Below are 19,367 nucleotides of genomic sequence, written 5' to 3'. Positions count from 1 at the left end.
ATAGACAAAATAGTTGTTATTTGATTAATGGGATCACATCATTAGTTGAATGATCTAATTGACATGACCCATTCCATTAGCTTAGCACCCGATCGTTTAGTATGTTGCTATTGCTTTCTTCATAACTTATACATGTTCCTATGACTATGAGATTATGCAACTCCCGTTTACCGGAGGAACACTTTGGGTGCTACCAAACGTCACAACGTAACTGGGTGATTATAAAGGAGTACTACAGGTGTCTCCAAAGGTAGATGTTGGGTTGGCGTATTTCGAGATTAGGATTTGTCACTCCGATTGTCGGAGAGGTATCTCTGGGCCCTCTCGGTAATGCACATCACATAAGCCTTGCAAGCATTACAACTAATATGTTAGTTGTGAGATGATGTATTACGGAACGAGTAAAGAGACTTGCCGGTAACGAGATTGAACTAGGTATTGGATACCGACGATCGAATCTCGGGCAGGTAACATACCGATGACAAAGGGAACAACGTATGTTGTTATGTGGTCTGACCGATAAAGATCTTCGTAGAATATGTAGGAGCCAATATGGGCATCCAGGTCCCGCTATTGGTTATTGACCGGAGATGTGTCTCGGTCATGTCTACATTGTTCTCGAACCGTAGGGTCCGCACGCTTAACGTTACGATGACAGTTATTATGAGTTTATGCATTTTGATGTACCAAAGTTAGTTCGGAGTCCCGGATGTGATCACGTACATGACGAGGAGTCTCGAAATGGTCGAGACATAAAGATTGATATATTGGACGGCTATATTCGGACACCGGAAGCGTTCCGGATGATTTCGAAGAAAACCGGAGTGCCGGAGGGGTTACCGGAACCCCCCGGGGAAGTAATGGGCCTTATTGGGCCTGAGGGGAGAGAGAGGGCAGCAGCCCAAGAGGTGGCGCGCCCCCCCTCAAGGGAGTCCGAATTGGACTAGGAGGGGAGGGCGCCCCCCCCCTTTTCCCTCTCCCTCTCCCTCTCTTTCCTTCCCCCCCCCCCAAGTCTCCTAGTTGGACTAGGAAAGGGGAGTCCTACTCCCACTCCCTTGGCGCGCCCAATAGGCCGGCCGACCTCCCCCTTGCTCCTTTATATACGGGGGCAGGGGGGCACCCTAGAACACACAAGTTGATCCTCGTGATCGTTCCTTAGCCGTGTGCGGTGCCCCCTGCCACCATATTCCACCTCGGTCATACCGTTGTAGTGCTTAGGCGAAGCCCTGCGTCGATAGAACATCATCATCGTCACCACGCCGTCGTGCTGATGGAACTCATCCCCAAAGCTTTGCTGGATCGGAGCCCGGGGAGCATCATCGAGCTGTACGTGTGCTAAGAACTCGGAGGTGCCGGAGTAACGGTGCTTGGATCAGTTGGATCGGGAAGACGTACGACTACTTTCTCTATGTTGTGTCAACGCTTCCGCAGTCGGTCTGCGTGGGTACGTAGACAACACTCTCCCCTCTCGTTGCTATGCATCACCATGATCTTGCGTGTGCGTAGGAAATTTTTTGAAATTACTACGTTCCCCATCACTTTATATACTGGAAAACACTACCGCAATTTATCAAGCATTTTTCTGTCGCCACCACTTCGTCTTCCGAGGCAATCTTTGTTTTCATCCATGACTGGTACTCTGTTGGAGAGGGAATTCATCTCCATCTTCATCGACATTGATCGTTGTGCTCAAGATGAGTTGTGAGTAGTCCACATCTAGACTACAGGTTTCATGGTAGTTGCCAAGATGTGACCTCTTCATTCCCATGTTTAATACAATAGTCATATGAGTTGCCCCAAATAATTATGGTTGATCCGATGTATTCTTTAGCGGTGGTCTGGATCAGATGATAACTTATTTCTTTATATTCAGATCTATGAATGCATTTATGTTTGATCTATAGATGTATATTTCTCTCCAATTGCTTGTTTATTCTTCACCATTTTAGATCGTTAATCTGTAGTGGGAGTGGTGTGCATTAGTTGGGTTTAATCTTGCCAATAATCTACTGCAGTGATATTTAGTGCAAAAGGTTTGTACTCCCTTTGTTTCATAATGTAGTTGCCCATGTTTTTCGAGATTCAAATTTGACCATAAATTAGACCAATAATACATAAATTATTTTACTGAAAAATTATACCTTTGAAAACTTTTTCCGAATACGAATTCAAAGGTATCTGTCATGCTCCCGCTGCATTCGCCCATGTATACAGAGGATAATGTATAAAGGCTGCGTCAATTAATTCGGATCAGATGGAGTTTTTTTTTTACATCTAGCAGTTTTTGTACGTTCTTAGCAAGGTAACCAGCTGTACACAACTGTGATTCCCGATATAAGAAAAGGTAGCACCAGCCTTTGGAAAGCCATGGTCATGTCCTCGAGCTCCGAGCTGATCCATGACCATGCTTTAGGCAAAGCTAGGAAATCAAGAATACAAGCAAGCAAGTAGAAAAAGGAAAAGAGAACGGACGAATTCCTCACTTGCTCCCTAAGCAATTTAAGCTTTAGCTTTTGCTAAACACGGGAGCACGAAACCGGCGCTACGTATCTTGTCTTTTGACCAAGATCCATGACAGTACGTCAATCGTGTATACATCTTGTGTGCTGATTGAGTTTGCACAAGTGTATAACTGGTTGCATTGGGTAGATACCTTGTGTAAGGCCCTGTTCGACAAAATTGCCACGGAGCGGAGCCTGTGAAGCGCCCTTCCAGCCACTTCCCAAATTAAAACTAGATCCTGCTCCGCTCCGGCGTGGAGTTGGAGAGTGGAGAGAGTCCGAGTAGCCCCTAAGTATCGTGTTTCTGTGGCCAGTTTGCGATCATTGCCAATAACAACTGCACGGGTAAAAGGACCGGGAAGAAAGAAGAATAGGCCAGTATTGTATCTCCTCCCTCTCTCGGACCAATTCGGAATGTTTGGAATTTTACTTGTCGGTGGATTTTTCTGTCAAATTTAAGTTTGTAATTTGCCTAACTGGAAGGATTTTAATAGGATTCTAATATGATTTGATAATTTGTTCATTCAATAGTTTGGACTAGACACATGCATTTACCTTTAATATTATTTTAGTACAATTTACCATCTAATGAGACTCCGAAAGCTCGAAAGAGAAAACATGTATCATGCCAAAATAAGTGTATCGACAAACATGCCAATTTCTTTGTAGCTAGTAGCATATAGTACTCCATCCATTTACTATTATAAGATGTTTTGGATATATCAATGTTGATTATATACGGACTGAAATAAGTGAACAAACACACTAAAACATATTCATACATCCGTTTAGAAAAAAGTAAGAATATCTTATAATAGTGAACAAGGAATACATCACGGCGATGATGGATATTTCGTACTAAAAACAACAACAATAGTTAACATGAAATTTGTTCTTGTGCATATTCAAAAGTTTCTATAAAGATGCGTTTATGTGGGTCCCTTGAAGTTGAAGCTTTTCTTTCCCCTATAAACCCTCCTCTCCTCCCGCTGCCTGCACAATCCATCAGCCTCTAGATAAGCTCATCCCTTAAGCTAATCACTCTCACACTCTTCTTCCATAATCTGTCAGGTGTGTCTGTTTATTTCCATTGTATCGTCGCATCCACACCCTTTCTAGGACAATTTAATGGATCTCGCGACGACGCCCGCGCGGCGGCCCATGGAGCATGGGCTGGCGCGGCGGCTGTGGCACGTTGTGCTCGCCGTGTGCCACATGCTGCGCCGCGGACTCTGCCGGAAGCGGCTCATGATGGACCTGAATCTCCTCCTCGGCCGCGGCAAGCTCGCCGGTCGGGCGCTTCGCGGCCTCCTAGCCCAACCCGCCACGGCCCATGGCCATGGCCACCGTATCTCCTCCTCCTCCACTTCCACCATGGCGTCGTTCTACGGGCACCACGCGCGGGCGGTGGAGTTCAGCTGCACCACCACGCCGTCGTACCCGCAGTACTACGGGCTCTTCCCCTTTAAGAGCCGCGGCGGGCGCAGCGGAGGCGGTCGGGGCACCGCCCGCGACGACTACGGAGGCCTGGATGCCGCTGCGGTGGCGCGGGCGTTCGAGATGATGAGCGCCGACGTGGAGTCCGGAAGAGCCACGCCGGCGGTGGCAGGGATGGCGACGGCGACGCCATCACCGATGGTGGCATGGATCCTGGGCCGCAGCCCCGCTGGTGTCCGGCGGCTGCGCGTCACCGACTCGCCGTTCCCGGTCGTGCCGGAGGACGGCAACAGCGGCAGCAGCGAGCGCGTGGACGCCGAGGCCGACGACTTCATCAAGAGGTTTTACGAGCAGCTACGGATGCAGCACTCGATCGCCATCCCGGATAGCTGCGTGTCGTAGGTATAACTTGATCCTCCCGGCTGCTCGTCGGCGGCGTTGTGACCGGCTAGCGCATCCGCGCCGTGTGTTACGGCTTACGGGTGCGTGTTGCCTGTATCGTGTGGTACTGGACTACTGGCTGCACCTGCATGCGTGCATCGACGTCGACGGCCGGTGGAGATGCCGTGCCGAGGCATGTCGAACGAACTCTATTCCTGCTTTAGCATAGAAAGATTGGAAGTGTTTCGTGTCTACTACTACTATTTCACCGAGTAATCATTGCCCTTTTAACTTTTTTTAACACAATACAATCGTAAATACTGGTATTTCATTGATTTGGCAGAAGTGTGACCACAAAGACAAAGAGTGGTGATCAAGTGATCATGTGATCAAAGGAACAAGAAAAAAGAAAAAGACAAAGAGAAAGAGAGGGAAGCCCTCTTTCACAAACTCGCGCCATTTCTCACGTCAAATTCCCCAAAAAGGTCGCTATGCATTTTGCACCGGCTATCCGCCATTACTTCATGTCACTTTTGTTTGCGTCAATCACGTCCTTCACGCTCGCAAGCTTTGCCCTGAGAGCAATTCCAATGGGGCGATTCATTTCATCCGCGGCCGTCCGTTTGGATCGGCGCGGATAGAAAAGACGGCCCAACGCGCCGACTTAAATGGACGTGCGTTCGTTTTTCGTCCGCGGGCGACCCATTCCCGGCCCATTTTTAAGCCTGATTTGCATCGGCGCGGACACGCGACGGACGCGCGCGCGCTCGCCTACTCCTATCCCCGGGCCCGCTCGTCTGTGGCACATTGGCCTCCCCTCCCCCCGGCCAACAAGCAACCCTCGTCCCCCGTCTCTACCGTCACCGACGCCGCCGCTCATTTTGCCGACGACTCTTCCAGCTGTCGCCGCCTCCACATCCGCCCAGCAACGCCATCCCTGCCCCCAGTCGCCCGCCGCCGCCGTTTTGCCGCAGGGGAGCAAGCTGGTTCCCGCCGCCGCTTCCCCCGCCGCCCAGCCGCCCGCGACCAAGAAGATGCCTCGCCGCCCCCGCACGACCAGCACACTCGTCGGACGCCGTCACACTCGTCGGACGCTGGCCGGGCAGCTAGCTGGTCTGTGGGCGTCGCGTCTCCCCTCGCCGGCCGTCTCCTTTTTCGACGCCCGCAAGCTGTTCGACAGTTTGCCAAGGTACGAAAATGGACTCCACCGACGAGTTCTTTTTCCATAATTTTCTTTGCGACTCCGACGATTCGTCGTCTGACGACGAGGAGGAGATATTGACTGTCGTGTTGGTCCATTACCACCTCAACAAACAACGGCCGTTGTTCCGTGGCTCCATTCCGGGCCACCTTCCGGCGTTGAATCGTAACCGGGAGAGCGGGCATTTCCTTCTCTGTAAGGACTACTTTGATACAACAAACCCGTTGTTCAAACATCACAAATTCCGCCGCCGGTTCCATATGAGTAGGCATGTTTTCAACCGTATTAGAGAGGGAGTGGTCGGCTATGATGACTACTTCGAGTGCAAAGAGGATGTCGTCGGCAAGATTGGTTTCTCCTCTTATCAGAAATGCACTGCCGCCATCCGAATGCTTGCATACGGAGTGCCCGGTGATCTCATTGACGAATACGTCCGTATGAGCAAGTCTACATGCCTAGAGTCCCTATATAAGTTTTGCAAGGCTGTGATTGCTGTGTTTGGTCCTGAGTACTTGAGATAGCCGACAGCTGAAGATACAGCCCGTTTGTTGGCGATGAATGCTAGCAGGGGCTTCCCGGGGATGCTTGGCAGTATAGACTGCATGCACTGGGAGTGGAAGAACTGCCCTTCTGCTTGGCAAGGGCAGTATAAGGGACATGTCAGGGCTTGCACTGTCATACTAGAGGCCGTGGCGTCTTAAGATCTCTGGATCTGGCACTCTTTCTTTGACATGGCTGGATCACACAATGATATCAACGTGCTTCAGCGCTCGTCGGTGTTTACTAGGCTTGCCGAAGGCAACAGCCCACCGGTGAACTTTACTGTCAACGGCCACAACTACGACAAAGGGTACTATTTGGGTGACGGTATCTATCCTCAGTGGAACACTATTGTAAAGACAATACCCAACCCTGTCGGAGAGAAAAGGAAAAGATTTGCCCAAGAGCAAGAGAGTGCTAGAAAGGATGTCGAGCGTGCCTTTGGTGTTTTGCAATCTCGATGGGGCATCGTTCGGTATCCTGCTAATACTTGGAGCACGCAGAAACTATGGGAGGTGATAGCTGCTTGTGTGATCATGCACAATATGATCGTAGAAGACGATTGCCCGGAACGTCTGTACGATCAAGGCTTTCAGTTTCAGGGTGAGAATATTATGCTTGAGCATGGAGTAGCGGCAACATTTGAGCAGTTCACTCAGTTTCATGAAGACATGCGTGATTGGGAAACTCACGTACAACTGCAAAATGATTTGGTTAAGCATATGTGGACTCATGTTGGCAACCAATAGATGTATCTTTTTTTATTCATTTGCAAAACTATGTGAAACATTTTTATTTTTATTTGGCCTGTAAAATATACTATTTATTTGGACGGACTATTTTGTTTGTTAAATTTTCATTTCACAATATGTTGAATGCAATGCAAAATTAGACGGCCAGCCGGCCACGCCTACACATATGCGTCGACGCATTGGGCGCGCTGTCGACCCATATGAAAAACAGGATGGACGTCGGGCGAGCGGCCGATCCAAATGGATAAAAAACGAACGAAATCGCCGTCTATTTAGGTCGGTCCGTTTGAGTTGCTATGAAGGTGTAGCTGTTACCCTCAAACTAGATATGCCACAAAACAAATGTCACCATCGTCTTTGTTCCCTTTCCCGTCCCTGGCACTGCTTTGCCGATCATCGTTGACACAACTTCCGTCGTTGTCTTCCTTTGTGAACAAACTGCCGGGTCTAGCGCGACGCAACTCTTCCATGTTGCTATCTTATAGCAATTCCAATACAGGTACCCATTTTGTCTACCGTCATTTATTTGGGTTGACGCGGACAAAGATAAAGGCCCAACGCGTCAATCTATTCGTAAAACGTGTCCGCTTCGCGTCCGTGCGGACCTATTTATGCCCTAAATTTGTGGCAGAAATGCGTCGGTGTGGACGCGAAGTGACCGTCTCGCGTGTCTTCCTGCTGTCCGCCGCGTCCCCACCTGGCAGCTGCCCAACTACCATGGTCATCTTTATTAATGGCGAACGCCCATCGCGGGCCCACGCATCAGTGAAGGCGGTCGGCCTTTTTTAATCCAAGCGTACGGTGCGGGCCCGTCCTCATCCGCTTTCAGACGCCCTGTCCCCATCTCGCTATCCCTGTGCTCTCCCATCGGCGACAAAATCCTAGCAAATTGTAGCCACTGCAAGCCGCAATGGGTCTCTTCTCAGGAAAGGGAAAGGGCAAGGCCCCGCCGTCTCTCCCCACGCGCCTCCCCCCTCTGTCGTTGTCTTCCGGTCGGCCAAGGCAGTGGATCGCCGTCCCAGTGCACCAAGCGAAGTGGCACTGAGAGCACCGCGTCCCTCTCCCCTACCTCGACGTCACGCTGCCGCATGACTGACACTTGGATCCGGAGAGGATCCCATTGACGGTGGGGCCGCGGTCGGCACGGGCACACGCAAAGGAGGTGTAGCGCCGATGGCAGCTGCTGACGCCGAAGTAGCAGCAAGGGCCGGCGTACGCGGTCGACTCGCCGGCATGGCAGCGTTGGTTCGCCTTCGAGCACGAGGAGGCCGAAGGCGCGGCGTCCGCGACGTCTCGCATGGCTCCCCGCCGCTGCCCCTCTTCATGCACGACGAGGACTAGGTGGTGCTGGCCGCTGTCCTCCGGGAGAGCGAGGAGGAGGAGGACGAGGAGGAGGAAGCGACTTGCGAGGCGCGCATGGTGGAGGCCATGGCGCTGTCCGCGGGCGGCGACTGCGTCATGTCACTGCTGGCCCTGCCATCCCCAACCAAGGCCGAGCTGGAGCCGACCCCCATCGAGCGCTACTCCTGGATTAGGGTGGCGCGTGAATGGGTCAGTGCGCCACTGATCTGGATGGGGGCAACGAAAGCGCAGGAGCGCGCCTACCTCGAACAATGGCACCAGCAAAAGGCTGGCCAAGGAGCATCGCGAGGGCGAGTACCTTGAGCAGCTAGAGCGCAGCGCCGAGGAGGAGCGTCATGAGGCCGAGGAGCAGGCGCGCCGTGCCCAGTCGGCGGCGGCACAACCCGCGGCGGACGACATCACCAGAGTCCGGAATACAACGTTCCCCTGGGCCGGGCCGACGCCGACGCTGATCGACCTGATCGGCCCTAACGTCAACGACGAGGACGCCTGGGGCAGCACGCCTCATTGTAGTTTAGGTTTAGTGAATGTAAATGTGGACAAGTAGACTCTCGCCAGCCTTTGTGGCCGGCATTAATGTTTAATTAATGTTTTTCTATTTTTGAAATATTTGTGTTTTATTTTTTTCCGCGCGACCTAGAAAATTGGTCGGGCCAACGTTGGGCGCATCCGCGCATGCGTCGACCCAAACGCGAAAGCGGACATGGGTGTCCGTCGTGCCGACTCAAACAGATAAATTCGTCGTTCGTTTGGGTCGGCGTGTTGGAGTTGCTCTTAGACCAGATCGCCATGAAGACCGGGCACCCCCAGAGAAGGTGAATCGAGGTCTCGAGGTTTTTGTTGCAGAGCGGGCAGAAATAGTCATTCTTCCACCCCCTCCGCTGAAGACGATCGTTGCACCATGGCCTATCATGATGCAACAGCCAACAAAACATTTTGACTTTGCCAGGAGCCCAAACCTTCCAGATCATGGATATAAACGTGAGGCGCGACCAATTTGAGAACTACATGTTGTAGGCCAAGCGCGCGGAGTACTCATCATTGCCGCTGACCGTCCAAGCAATCTCATCATCAAATCTATCGACGAGCGCGATGCCAGTCGTGTGGATGGCCCGGCGTTGTCATGGCGCAGACCGTGAGCCCAAACGGTCCCCATAAAACGCGGCCACCACCGACTTGTTCTTTCAAATGGAGTGATTGAACAGGTTCAGGAAAGCAAACCGAAGAGGGTGACCACCCAACTAAGAGCAGTGCTAGAAGCTTGCCTTCTCGCCATTGCGAATGATGACGGATGTCGTGGAGGCGAAGAGAGCTTTGACCTTGTCATCGCATGGCGTGCCAGAGCCAACCCAGGGCCTCTTTGGATGCCTCCAAGCGAGCCATAGCCAACACAGCCTCATAGTCGTTGGAGAAGTCTCCTTTCACTGAACGAACATCATCGAAAAGCCTAAAATAAATTCAGAAAATATGAGCACCAGTGTCGTCATCGCTCCTCCGGACAAACTTTGTTGTAGTAAACAATTGAGAAGTCATCGTACTAAAACCCCAAAGGACTAGCGCACCAAAAAAGCACTCGTCGTCACTGAAGAGAAGCGTAGATTAAAAGGATCCAACCTGTAGACACATGGACGAATGAAGACTGGATCCGCGTAGATCCACAAAAGACAAACATCAGCCAAATCTCGTAAGATCCACTAGAAACAAATCTCTGCCCCATGTGAACGCACGTACACATAACCTATCTGTACGTACATCAGAAGTTTAGAAATAGAGGCGAAGAGTGAAGAAACAGAACACATAGCATAGGAAGGTGGGGGATGAGGGAAGAGGATGAGACGTAGCCTACCTCTATAGATCGTAGGTAGATCGGGAGCCGACAAGGAGGCGTTGCATGAAATATTGAACAGAGCCGACAAACTACGCTAATGAGCCTCATTGCCATCGTTAGGCCTCCAATGTCACCAGGACAACAACCATGGAACTGCACTTTGCTCCAATACTCGCGGAAATATATGAGGGATGTGGGGAAGGATTTCAAGGGTCTGGAGCTGGCTAGAACAAAGCCATCGCAATCGACGAGGGGATTAGGTGGCCCGGTGTTGGAGACGGAAAGAGTTTATCGAACAATGACACCTTCATCAACGGGGAAGAGCTGGCTGGGGCAACGCCGCCACTGCCTCCATCGAGATGTTAGAAAAGGGGAAGGTTGTGCTGTGTGTGTTCGATTTTGTTCAGGGTGTAAGTACAAAATGTTACATCGAAGTATCTGGAATTCCACGCCAATCTACCTGTACCACATGTTTTACATCAAACGGCTGAGGATGCTGGATCGCACGATCGCACGTAGAGCCCAGATCTTCTTCGAGCAAGGCCATTTCGAATTCTAAATTTCGAATGGGACAAGCTACTGTCTGTTACCTGGGCCCCACTTATTAGTGGCACTCAGCTCCCCATCCACGCGAAAGAGCCAGCCGCTACCGTCTCCACCACACGGCCACAATCTCTGACCCTCGCTCCTCCCCCCACCGCAACCAAGGAAGGAGGCGGTGGAGACGGCAGGAGCCGACTAGTGCCGCATACAGCCCGCTTGCAGCGACGCCTCATCGGATGCTCCCGTCTCCGATACCAAATAGTTCGGTCGTTGCGGCGGCGGTCTAGGTGTGCTCGCCGGAGTCGTTGGACCCGTCCCGGAGCGACGCAGAGCACATGGCCGAGGCCCTCCTCCACCACCTCCCCCGCCGCTTCGGTGCTTCCACCACCGCCTCCTCGTCGCCGTCCTCCCACGGGGTCCTCTCACCCGCCCCACGCGCCGACCTGCGGGTCACGCGCTTGGCGGCTGCCGCCCCGCCTGGGCGGCCACACCGGCTCATGGTGCGTGCGCGCTCTTTTTCTCCTGTGGCTTCCTCGGAGAGAGGACTTCTGCGCTGTTAAGGGTTTTTGCGCTGTTGTGATGAGGGAAGCTCGAGTCTCATGTAGGGTTTGGCGGTTTGGGAACGTGGGGTTTGAGAAGTCTTCTGATCGTTTAATTGGGGTTTCCTTCTGGATTACATACATAATAGGGAGAGTATCCTGATTAGTTGCTGATTCATGCGGAGAGTTGTCATTATGCAAACAAAATAGATACACCTGCAAGCCATAGATTAATTTGTGGTGTTGGAATGAGTCTAATCGATGGCATTTACACACTATTTGCTTGATTTGGGCTATATGAATCACATTCACCTCACCCTCCCTGAGAATTGTACACGCGGATATTGGAAATTGTGAATATACTTCAGACTATGTTACTTCATCCTTGGTTGAAGTTCTTTATGACTGAAACTAGAAAGGCTTCTTGCATTTACATGCTTGGGACACGGATAGGGTTACTGCTTAATTTATTCAACTGATTGCTGAGAGTGTTTGATATCTTTGGACTTTCCATTGTTCTCATGCTAGGCCCATGCCGCAGTGCGTTCAGAGACTGGTGAGCAACCTAAATGGTGGGAAAAGAACGCTGGTGCAAATATGATTGACATACACTCCACACAGGAGTTTTTGGATGCACTAAGGGATGCAGGCGACAGGCTTGTTATTGTAGAGTTTTATGGAACTTGGTGTGGTTCTTGCCGGGCACTCTTCCCAAGGGTAATTACCATTAATTCGTACTGATATATATGTAACTATGTACGTTTGATTTTTTCATGCCTTGATTGCCTTTTCTTTCAAATTTTGTTTCTCACATGTCTAGTTATGACTTCACATAGTTGTGTGGATAGATGTCATTTAGAAGGTATGTTGCTTGTGTAATACTGTAGTACTGTTTGTTTCTTGATCTTGTTCCAGAGTTGCCAATGACCTTGTACAGAAACAGGGAAACATTTTCCTTTCCATTTATAATTGGTAGATTGGTATTTACAATCTTTACAAGACTAGGGCTAGATCTAAAGCAGTCTCTCTCATTTCAAAATGTAAGGATTATAGTTTCTGCAATCTTGTTCCAAAATATAAGGCTTGAATTAGAATGAATATTTTTTTTTCTCTTTCGTTGTCATTTATCTCCCCCCTCTCTTGAAAATTTATGCATAGACACACATACTACATATTATCTCTCTTATTCACAAGACATTAGCACCATGGATACCATGGTTATAACTCCTTTAGCAATCCATCATCGTGATGAGACCTTAATAGGTTTTTGGTGAGTCGTAAGATGTTACTGTTCTCTAAAATAGAAGAGAAATATTAATTGATCGCTGCATAGCTGAATACTATGGTGCCAAGATGCTTAGTGGGTATGGACATATAGTGTTGAATTAAGGCCAATTCCTTTGCTGAAATCTTCCTGGATCAAGTTGAACACGAGGTCATGCCTAATACTGTGTTGCTGAAAATTCCATGGTCCTGGTCCACCTAGAGATTCCACCAAGGGTAAAGATAACTCCATTTAAGTTCTTTGCTGCTTGGGCAGAGATTTTCTTGGTTCTTGCCACCTGCAAGGTTCACAGACAAATCTGTTCTCAAGTGTCATAGAACCAGCACAACAAACGCTGGAATTTTATGCCAAACCTGCTATAAAAGGTCACAATCAAGCAATGCGCAGGTCACCTATTCTGCATTCTAGTCACGATAGAGAGTGCTAATTTATTAAGTATTCTTTTTTTGAACATTTATTAAGCATACTTAGGATTTGACAATCATCACAAGAGTGTGCCAGTTTAGCATTTAGCTGGTACTCCCTCCTTCCCAAAATATATGGCGCACTTGACTTTGCATGGTCTTTAATGCACAACTTTGACCACTAATACATACTCCCACCGTCCCATAATATAAGAGCGTTTTTGACGAGTAGGGCGTTTCGGTGCCCAGGCTCATCTGCACCCGGTTAGAAAAAAATTCGTAAAAAATTCAAAACAAATTCCAACAATTCCATTTTTTTGTGCGGTAGATAATTTGATGCGTGAGGCCCGCTCCACATTTCAAGTCATTTGGACATCTGAGCAACTCTCAGCAAAAAAGACAAATCAGGCCAAAACAGTGCATGAACAGTAAACATTTTTACAGATCCCCAATTTGTATTTTTTGCTGAGAGCTTCTCAGATGTCCAACTGATTTGAAAATTAGAGCGGACCTCATGCATCAAATTGTCTACCGCACAAAAAAAATTGGAATTTTTTGAATTTTTCTAGTATTTGTTTTGATTTTTTTTCGTCAGCACGGGTGCAGATGAGCTCGGGTGCAGAGATGGATTTTCGCGTTTTTGACACTGCACTATTGTCAAAAACGCTCTTATATTATGGGACGGAGGGAGTACAAAATTATATGAATCTAGCATGTATAAGTGGTATCATCGTATTTGTCTTGCAAAGTAGTTTTATTTCATATATCTTTGTACTAATTCTGTAGACATGCTATAAGTGAAAATCATAATCAAAGCTATACATCGAAGACCAGAAAAAAGTGAACCACGCCTTGTATTTTGGGAAGGAGGGAGTAGAAAGCATTACCAGTTAGTTAACAGTTCACAAGAAAAGGAGGCCAAGCTGCAAGGTAGATGTATTCCTGATTAGGACTCCCTAGATTCTCTCTTTTTACCAAGTTATTACACACCTGTTGTTTCTTACCTAGAAGCTTATGGCCTTTTGGAGGCTGTAACAAGGCCTGGATTCCGGAAGCTACTGAATTTGTGTGCATAAGTTGTTACCTGCTGAACTGTCCATCCTAAACTCATTGTCTTACCATCTCCTTGTGGCTCTTTTCTCAGCCCCTCAATTTGGTTCCTTCTGTAGCTGCATTATGTTTAATAGGCATGCAACTGTTGGGTATAGATCATCACCAATGGCTGGCTGATTGGTTTGCTTTGGGCATTATGTTAGTGTTGCAGATCTTGCTTGGTTCATGGTTCTCGAGTGACTTGGCTGCATAGGTCAATACCATGACTGAGATTGCCCTTGCTTTAAAAAGGCTGCTTGCTTGCAATTACGAGACGGCTCACCTTTGCCCAGGTCATGTGTTTTGGTGACCACCTCATCTTCATGACAATACAAGCTCTTACTGCCAACTTGTTAGCAACTTAGCATCTAGCTTAGCAAGGACTTTCCAGTTTATGATTGGTACTTTGAAGAACTAATGGACGCTTTATGGATTTTACCGTGACAGACTTTTTGTTTGACATTTTTGTGGCAATCACTTTTTATAAACTCCATACTGAGTCGATTGATTGGTTTCATAGGTTCATTTTTTTAACCTTGTGCTACTTGCTTTCCTTAAAACATAAGTACTCCCTCCGTTCCTAAATACTTGTCTTTTTAGAGATGTCAAATGGACTACCACATACGGATGTATATAGACATACTTTAGAGTGTAGATTCACTCATTTTGCTCCGTATGTAGTCATTTGTTGAAATCTCTATAAAGACAAATATTTAGGAACGGAGGAAGTAGTTTATGATTACCATCTGATAGCATCTCCCTAACATGTATACTGTTCTGAAACTAATGGCATCTCAATTCACAATGCAGCTGTGCAGGACAGCCACGGATAATCCTAATATCGTATTCCTAAAAGTAAATTTTGATGAAAACAAACCTATGTGTAAACGACTGAATGTGAAGGTCCTCCCTTTCTTCCATTTTTATCGCGGAGCCGATGGGCAACTGGAGGCGTTCTCATGTTCCTTAGCTAAGGTAAACCATACATCACCCCCTTCATAGCTCACCTTGTACAATAGGTAATCTTTAGTTACAACTCATAATGTACTGTATCAGATTGTCGGAAACTCCAGACACATTATCTTTTTTCTAGAGAGGCTTCTTTTGAAAGTGTTTTCACTTTATTGTTTTGTTGTTCAACTATGGGTTCAGAAGATAGGCACCAGTAAATACTCTGCAAAGTTCTGTCCAAGTTCCGTATGCTCTCATTAAATCAAGTCTCTCCTTTACAGTTTCAGAAGCTGAAGGATGCCATTGCCGTTCACAACACCGATCGCTGCAGCATTGGTCCACCTGTCGGAGTTGGGGATGTGCTTGCTAGCTCGAGCTCCCAGGAGAAACCTGCAGAAGCTGCAAGCTAGCCCTCCTTAGAAAGCATCTGTTTCTTTGCCCGACTCATTTTTTTGCCCCACTGTAATCAGCTCAGGAGAATCTTCCGTTTTCCTGTATAGAGGGGGCTCACGTACGCATCAGATGTTGTGAGGATTACTGTTTTTCTCTCAGGGAAGGAAAATGTGTATCATATATAGCGTGCCAACTTTTCCTTGTGCTTGGCAGAAGCAGTAGTGTTATACTACATCATTTTAGGGGTGGTAAAAGTCATGAACTCCATCCTGGGGCAGTGGGGCTGTCACACACCGTTGGTTTGGCCAAGGACGTGTGGTGAAGCCAGGCCTAGGTAACGACTAAACCGACCGTTTATTTCTAATTAGACTGATTTTCCTTAGTGATCTCTCTGAGCCATCCCAATCATCATCTGTGCCTCACTATCTGTGAACTACAGAGCAAAAATCGCAGCAACATTTTGCTAATATTGTGCTCTTTTGGAATACAATTTTTGGATACTGTGTTGTACTACAATTTGAAGGCTATGTTCAACCATAAGGTGGGCATCCAGCTGATTTTTTTGGTTAATACCAGCTGATTTCATTAACTATTCCTTTTTTTCCCGTGTGGTTATTGTTCATAACGGAAGCATGTTTTAGCAACTGCATACTGAGTCAAGTGACTCAAAATTAATGAATTATTCAGACAATCGAGAATATCAAACAGATAAGAAAACCTTATTTTCTGGCTAAATTGCCGCATCTCTTCTCTTCGCCCTGGCCCATCCAAGGTGCTTTTCAAATTTTGAAAATAATCAGCCAGAGAAAAGTACATAAGTTCTGTTCAGTATTACTCTTTGAAATTGTTTTAGTTACAGACTGTTCTCATGTATGACTACAAGTATTGCATGCAAAATACTTTGGAACAGTCCATTTTACAATAAAATTGCAAGTACCCTGCCTAAAAAAATGCAGGTACTCTTCACCGTAAGCCCCAGGCCCCCAACTATTGTGCCTACTTCTATACATTTCAATGTTAGCATGTATCCTTCCATTGCATGACTTCACTCAGAATCATTCCATTGCATGGCTTCACTTGGAGAATCAGAGGAAGCATACCGAAACACATAACCCTTTCTGCTCATCAACTACTACTAGGCAGGCCTCAGCGATTCCGTTTCAAATCCTTGTCATATATTTTCAATCGTTGAGACTACATGGCTGTGGCATAACTGTTCCCAATTTCCTCCATTTTGCATTCTGACAGGTGCTCTTTGCATCACCACCCCCTCGTTTTAGAGTAAGCCTGACGTTGTGCAAGGCTATCCCATGGCAAGGTACAGCTTTACTGCAACTGAGCTTGATAGCCTCTCTTGAGGCACTTGTCCCCCTAATGTTCTTAAACAACAGATTGCTCACCTCCACAGCCACTTTCTATACAAAAGAATAACACACCAGGTTATATCTATGTACATACACCGCTTGGTATGAGCGGGTTGCTATCTCAGAAAACAATCAACAAAAAATAAAATCAATGTACATAAACAAATGAATAAATCCATCATGGTCGTCATGTTCTTTCACCTGTTTATTACATGGTGTAGCCGAGTTGCAGTAGTTCTGGTCGATAATGATCGGGTTCCGTACATTATCCATTATCATGTTCTTGAACACAATATTCTTTGCATAACCCCGCCCACCCTGCCATGTCTTGATACGAGCTCCATTCGCCGTGTCGTGCAGTCGCACCCCGTCAATGGTGATGTTTGCAACTTGAGCTTGAGAGTTGCGATCACCTAAGCTCCCAATGCTTATCCCATGCCCTGGTCCACACACGATGTTCTTGACATGTAGATTCTCAGTCCCATCCTCAATTGACATGCAGTCGTCCCCAGTCTTGATTGCACAGTCCATGACTTTCACATCCTTACTATGGACGATATGGATGCCGTCGGTGTTGGGGCTAGTGCTGGGTGCTCTGATTGATAGGCGTGACATCCTTACATCGCTGCAACGCTCCATTGATATGTGGATTTGTTGGCTGTTCAACACTTCTAAATTATTCACTTTCAGATTTGTACAAGAATAGAACGTCAAAGCCTGGAAAGTGAAAAGAAAGATAGCCAATATGTAAGCAAGAAAAACAAGGCTACTCGATTGGAATATGCCAAGTAAGATGATTGGAAGGTGCACTCACCGTTGGAGCTTGCCTGCAAGGCTATCAAGGAAAAGAACAATTCATATTAGAAATGTTTCAGGAAAAAATAAATTGAAAGCTGTAATAGTTAAAACTTTTTAAAGTTGACAGTGAAACATTATATTTTCCTAGTGTTTTTCATTAATGCACAACTCAGAAGTTCAATATACTTACGAGTTTTGTGTTTACTTTGCAGGAGTTCTGCCACCAAAATTTTCCATTTCCATCAATGGTCCCACCACCGGTGACAGTAAGACCTCTCACAGATCTGAACAAAATCCAGTGCCTAATGGTATCCTCTATCCAGTATGATCTCTTTGGAGGAGCTACCAAAGTACCTTCAATCTGGAATTTGGTAGAACTTGTCATCTTTGTTTGCAAAAGTTGATGGAAGAAAATAATGTATGCATGTTATTGTTATTCATCTATCTCACCATTAACTTGATACTGGATTTGCATGGGCCAAAGAAAGTTACATGCTTCGTCAGGCATTTCTTGCCCTTGGGGATGAGCACAGTGCTAGGATTCAAAGAGGAGCAAGCTGCAGCCCACGCCTTTGACAATGCCTGCAAGAAGTGGATGCGCAAGAAACCCATGGTAAACCTTCCGTATGCATTTCTATCTCTAGTGAAATATGTATTTTGAGTTGGTTTTGCATTATACATACCTTTGTGTCGTCGTGGCGTCCATCCCCGTAAGCCCCATATCTGAGCACACTGAAAACATGATTTGACTGTAGAGATCGGTCTCTATGATCAGCCCAATTTGTCAAAGGGGCCACTTTCATGTCTTTCTTGGCAAGAACACAACACAAGAATAATGATAGTAGAGAGAAAAGGGGCACAATGGAAGCCATTTGTGCACACTTAGTATGTGCTGTTGGTGCTGAAACTGATGGGATCAAGTATTCCATCATGAGGATTATTTATAGGTGCCAAGTTTGGTTGGAGATCTTTGGTTGTTCTTAGCTCAGGTTGCTTCTGGTTGATTAGCTAAGTTGGCATAGATATTTGGAGCGCAGCAACAGAAGATTCTCCTGGCATGGGAGTCAAGATAAATGTGCTTGAAACATTATGTTTGCCTTTTTTGCCATTGCACCCAACTAACCCAGTTTGGCTTTTGAGATTATTTCAACACTAAGATCCAAACAGCAAAATTAAGGACACCTGGAGTACCCACTGTAGAGACAGATCATCTGAGAAACGCATGCATTTCTTCGGTGCTGCACTCTCCAGACCCACTAACCTTGCATGGATGTTTGAACCCTTACAGATGTATAACCTACTGGCTGGTGGAAGTAATGAATCATCGTGCAACTTATCAGTGCTAATGACAAATCATCAGGGAAAGAAGGCATGTGATTGCATTTGGACCTTTTCAGGTAGGTATCTTAACATTCATGAACAGAGGTTTCAGTTATAGGATCTTAGCTGAGAAAGGAGAAGCGTGGGGCTCGATTCATGGTTGCCGATTTGATGGAGATTTCTTGCGCCGACATTTTAGCGAGGTCATTATCTTCTTTCTCCCGGCTTCTGCCGCTGGCTGGGGCGCCGGTGGGCGGCGAGCTGGTGGTGGTGGCGGCGGCGGGTGCGCCTGCTGCAAGGGTTTTCGTGCGAGGCTCTACTTCTGGTCGTTGCTAGGGTGGACCAACTCCTTGGGCCACGACCAAATGGGCCGGTGGCGTCCCGGGCCCAGAACACGCCACCACCTTATGCCAGTCGTGTGGGGGCGTCTGTCAGGAGGAATTCCCTATTCGCCGCTTACTGCGGCAAGTAGTCGCCGCTTCGCACAGGGCGCAGCTCACCCTGGGCCGGCCAATTTGAATGGTTTCGCCTCGCGAGATGAACCACAAAAAACCAATGGCGCTAGGGATCGAACCTAGGACCTCCAGTAGCGATACACACTCGCTAGCCACCGTGATCAGCTCGTGGATCTGTAAGAAAGCAATGCTAAACTTAAAGAAACTAAGAGCGACGAAAA

General features: G+C 47.5%; 3 protein-coding genes across 3 annotated transcripts; 2 read left to right on the top strand and 1 right to left on the bottom strand.

The window, feature by feature from the left end:
• Nucleotides 1–3,484: 3,484 nt before the first annotated feature.
• LOC125520332 (uncharacterized) lies at nucleotides 3,485–4,654 on the top strand. Its single transcript, XM_048685257.2, has one exon. It carries the CDS (start codon nucleotides 3,630–3,632, stop codon nucleotides 4,338–4,340), a length of 711 nt encoding a protein of 236 aa, XP_048541214.1. The 5' UTR covers nucleotides 3,485–3,629; the 3' UTR covers nucleotides 4,341–4,654.
• Nucleotides 4,655–10,644: 5,990 nt separating this feature from the next.
• On the top strand, nucleotides 10,645–15,389 carry LOC125552430 (thioredoxin-like 2, chloroplastic). The gene is made up of 4 exons (XM_048715986.2): nucleotides 10,645–11,045; nucleotides 11,613–11,801; nucleotides 14,676–14,840; nucleotides 15,098–15,389. Exons 1-4 carry the CDS (start codon nucleotides 10,881–10,883, stop codon nucleotides 15,224–15,226), a joined length of 648 nt encoding a protein of 215 aa, XP_048571943.1. The 5' UTR covers nucleotides 10,645–10,880; the 3' UTR covers nucleotides 15,227–15,389.
• A 136-nt stretch (nucleotides 15,390–15,525) lies between these two features.
• LOC125552422 (polygalacturonase) lies at nucleotides 15,526–19,018 on the bottom strand. Its single transcript, XM_048715976.2, has 6 exons — nucleotides 18,055–19,018; nucleotides 17,822–17,953; nucleotides 17,562–17,732; nucleotides 17,388–17,408; nucleotides 16,775–17,290; nucleotides 15,526–16,624 (listed from the first exon to the last, which is right to left on the bottom strand). The coding sequence occupies exons 1-6, from the start codon at nucleotides 18,301–18,303 to the stop codon at nucleotides 16,391–16,393; spliced, it is 1,323 nt and encodes a 440-aa protein (XP_048571933.1). The 5' UTR covers nucleotides 18,304–19,018; the 3' UTR covers nucleotides 15,526–16,390.
• Between the last annotated feature and the right edge of the window lie 349 nt (nucleotides 19,019–19,367).

Source organism: Triticum urartu, chromosome 1A (assembly GCF_056163025.1).
Source record: "Triticum urartu cultivar PI428250 chromosome 1A, HENAU_Tu73, whole genome shotgun sequence".
NCBI classification, from domain to species: domain Eukaryota; kingdom Viridiplantae; phylum Streptophyta; class Magnoliopsida; order Poales; family Poaceae; genus Triticum; species Triticum urartu.
The sequence above is the reverse complement of the archived record's forward strand: the minus strand, read 5'-3'. Positions and strand labels throughout refer to the sequence as shown.

Excerpts from the sequence above, each read along its gene's own strand:
- LOC125520332 (XM_048685257.2), top strand. The coding sequence starts at position 3,630 with ATGGATCTCGCGACGACGCCCGCGCGGCGGCCCATGGAGCATGGGCTG.
- LOC125552430 (XM_048715986.2), top strand. The coding sequence starts at position 10,881 with ATGGCCGAGGCCCTCCTCCACCACCTCCCCCGCCGCTTCGGTGCTTCC. Across the intron at positions 11,046-11,612 it reads GGCGGCCACACCGGCTCATG|GCCCATGCCGCAGTGCGTTC; the intron begins GTGCGTGCGCGC and ends TTCTCATGCTAG. Across the intron at positions 14,841-15,097 it reads TCTCATGTTCCTTAGCTAAG|TTTCAGAAGCTGAAGGATGC; the intron begins GTAAACCATACA and ends TCTCCTTTACAG.
- LOC125552422 (XM_048715976.2), bottom strand. The coding sequence starts at position 18,303 with ATGATGGAATACTTGATCCCATCAGTTTCAGCACCAACAGCACATACT. Across the intron at positions 17,409-17,561 it reads GCAAAGTAAACACAAAACTC|CCTTGCAGGCAAGCTCCAAC; the intron begins GTAAGTATATTG and ends TTTCCTTGATAG. Across the intron at positions 16,625-16,774 it reads CTACACCATGTAATAAACAG|AAAGTGGCTGTGGAGGTGAG; the intron begins GTGAAAGAACAT and ends TCTTTTGTATAG.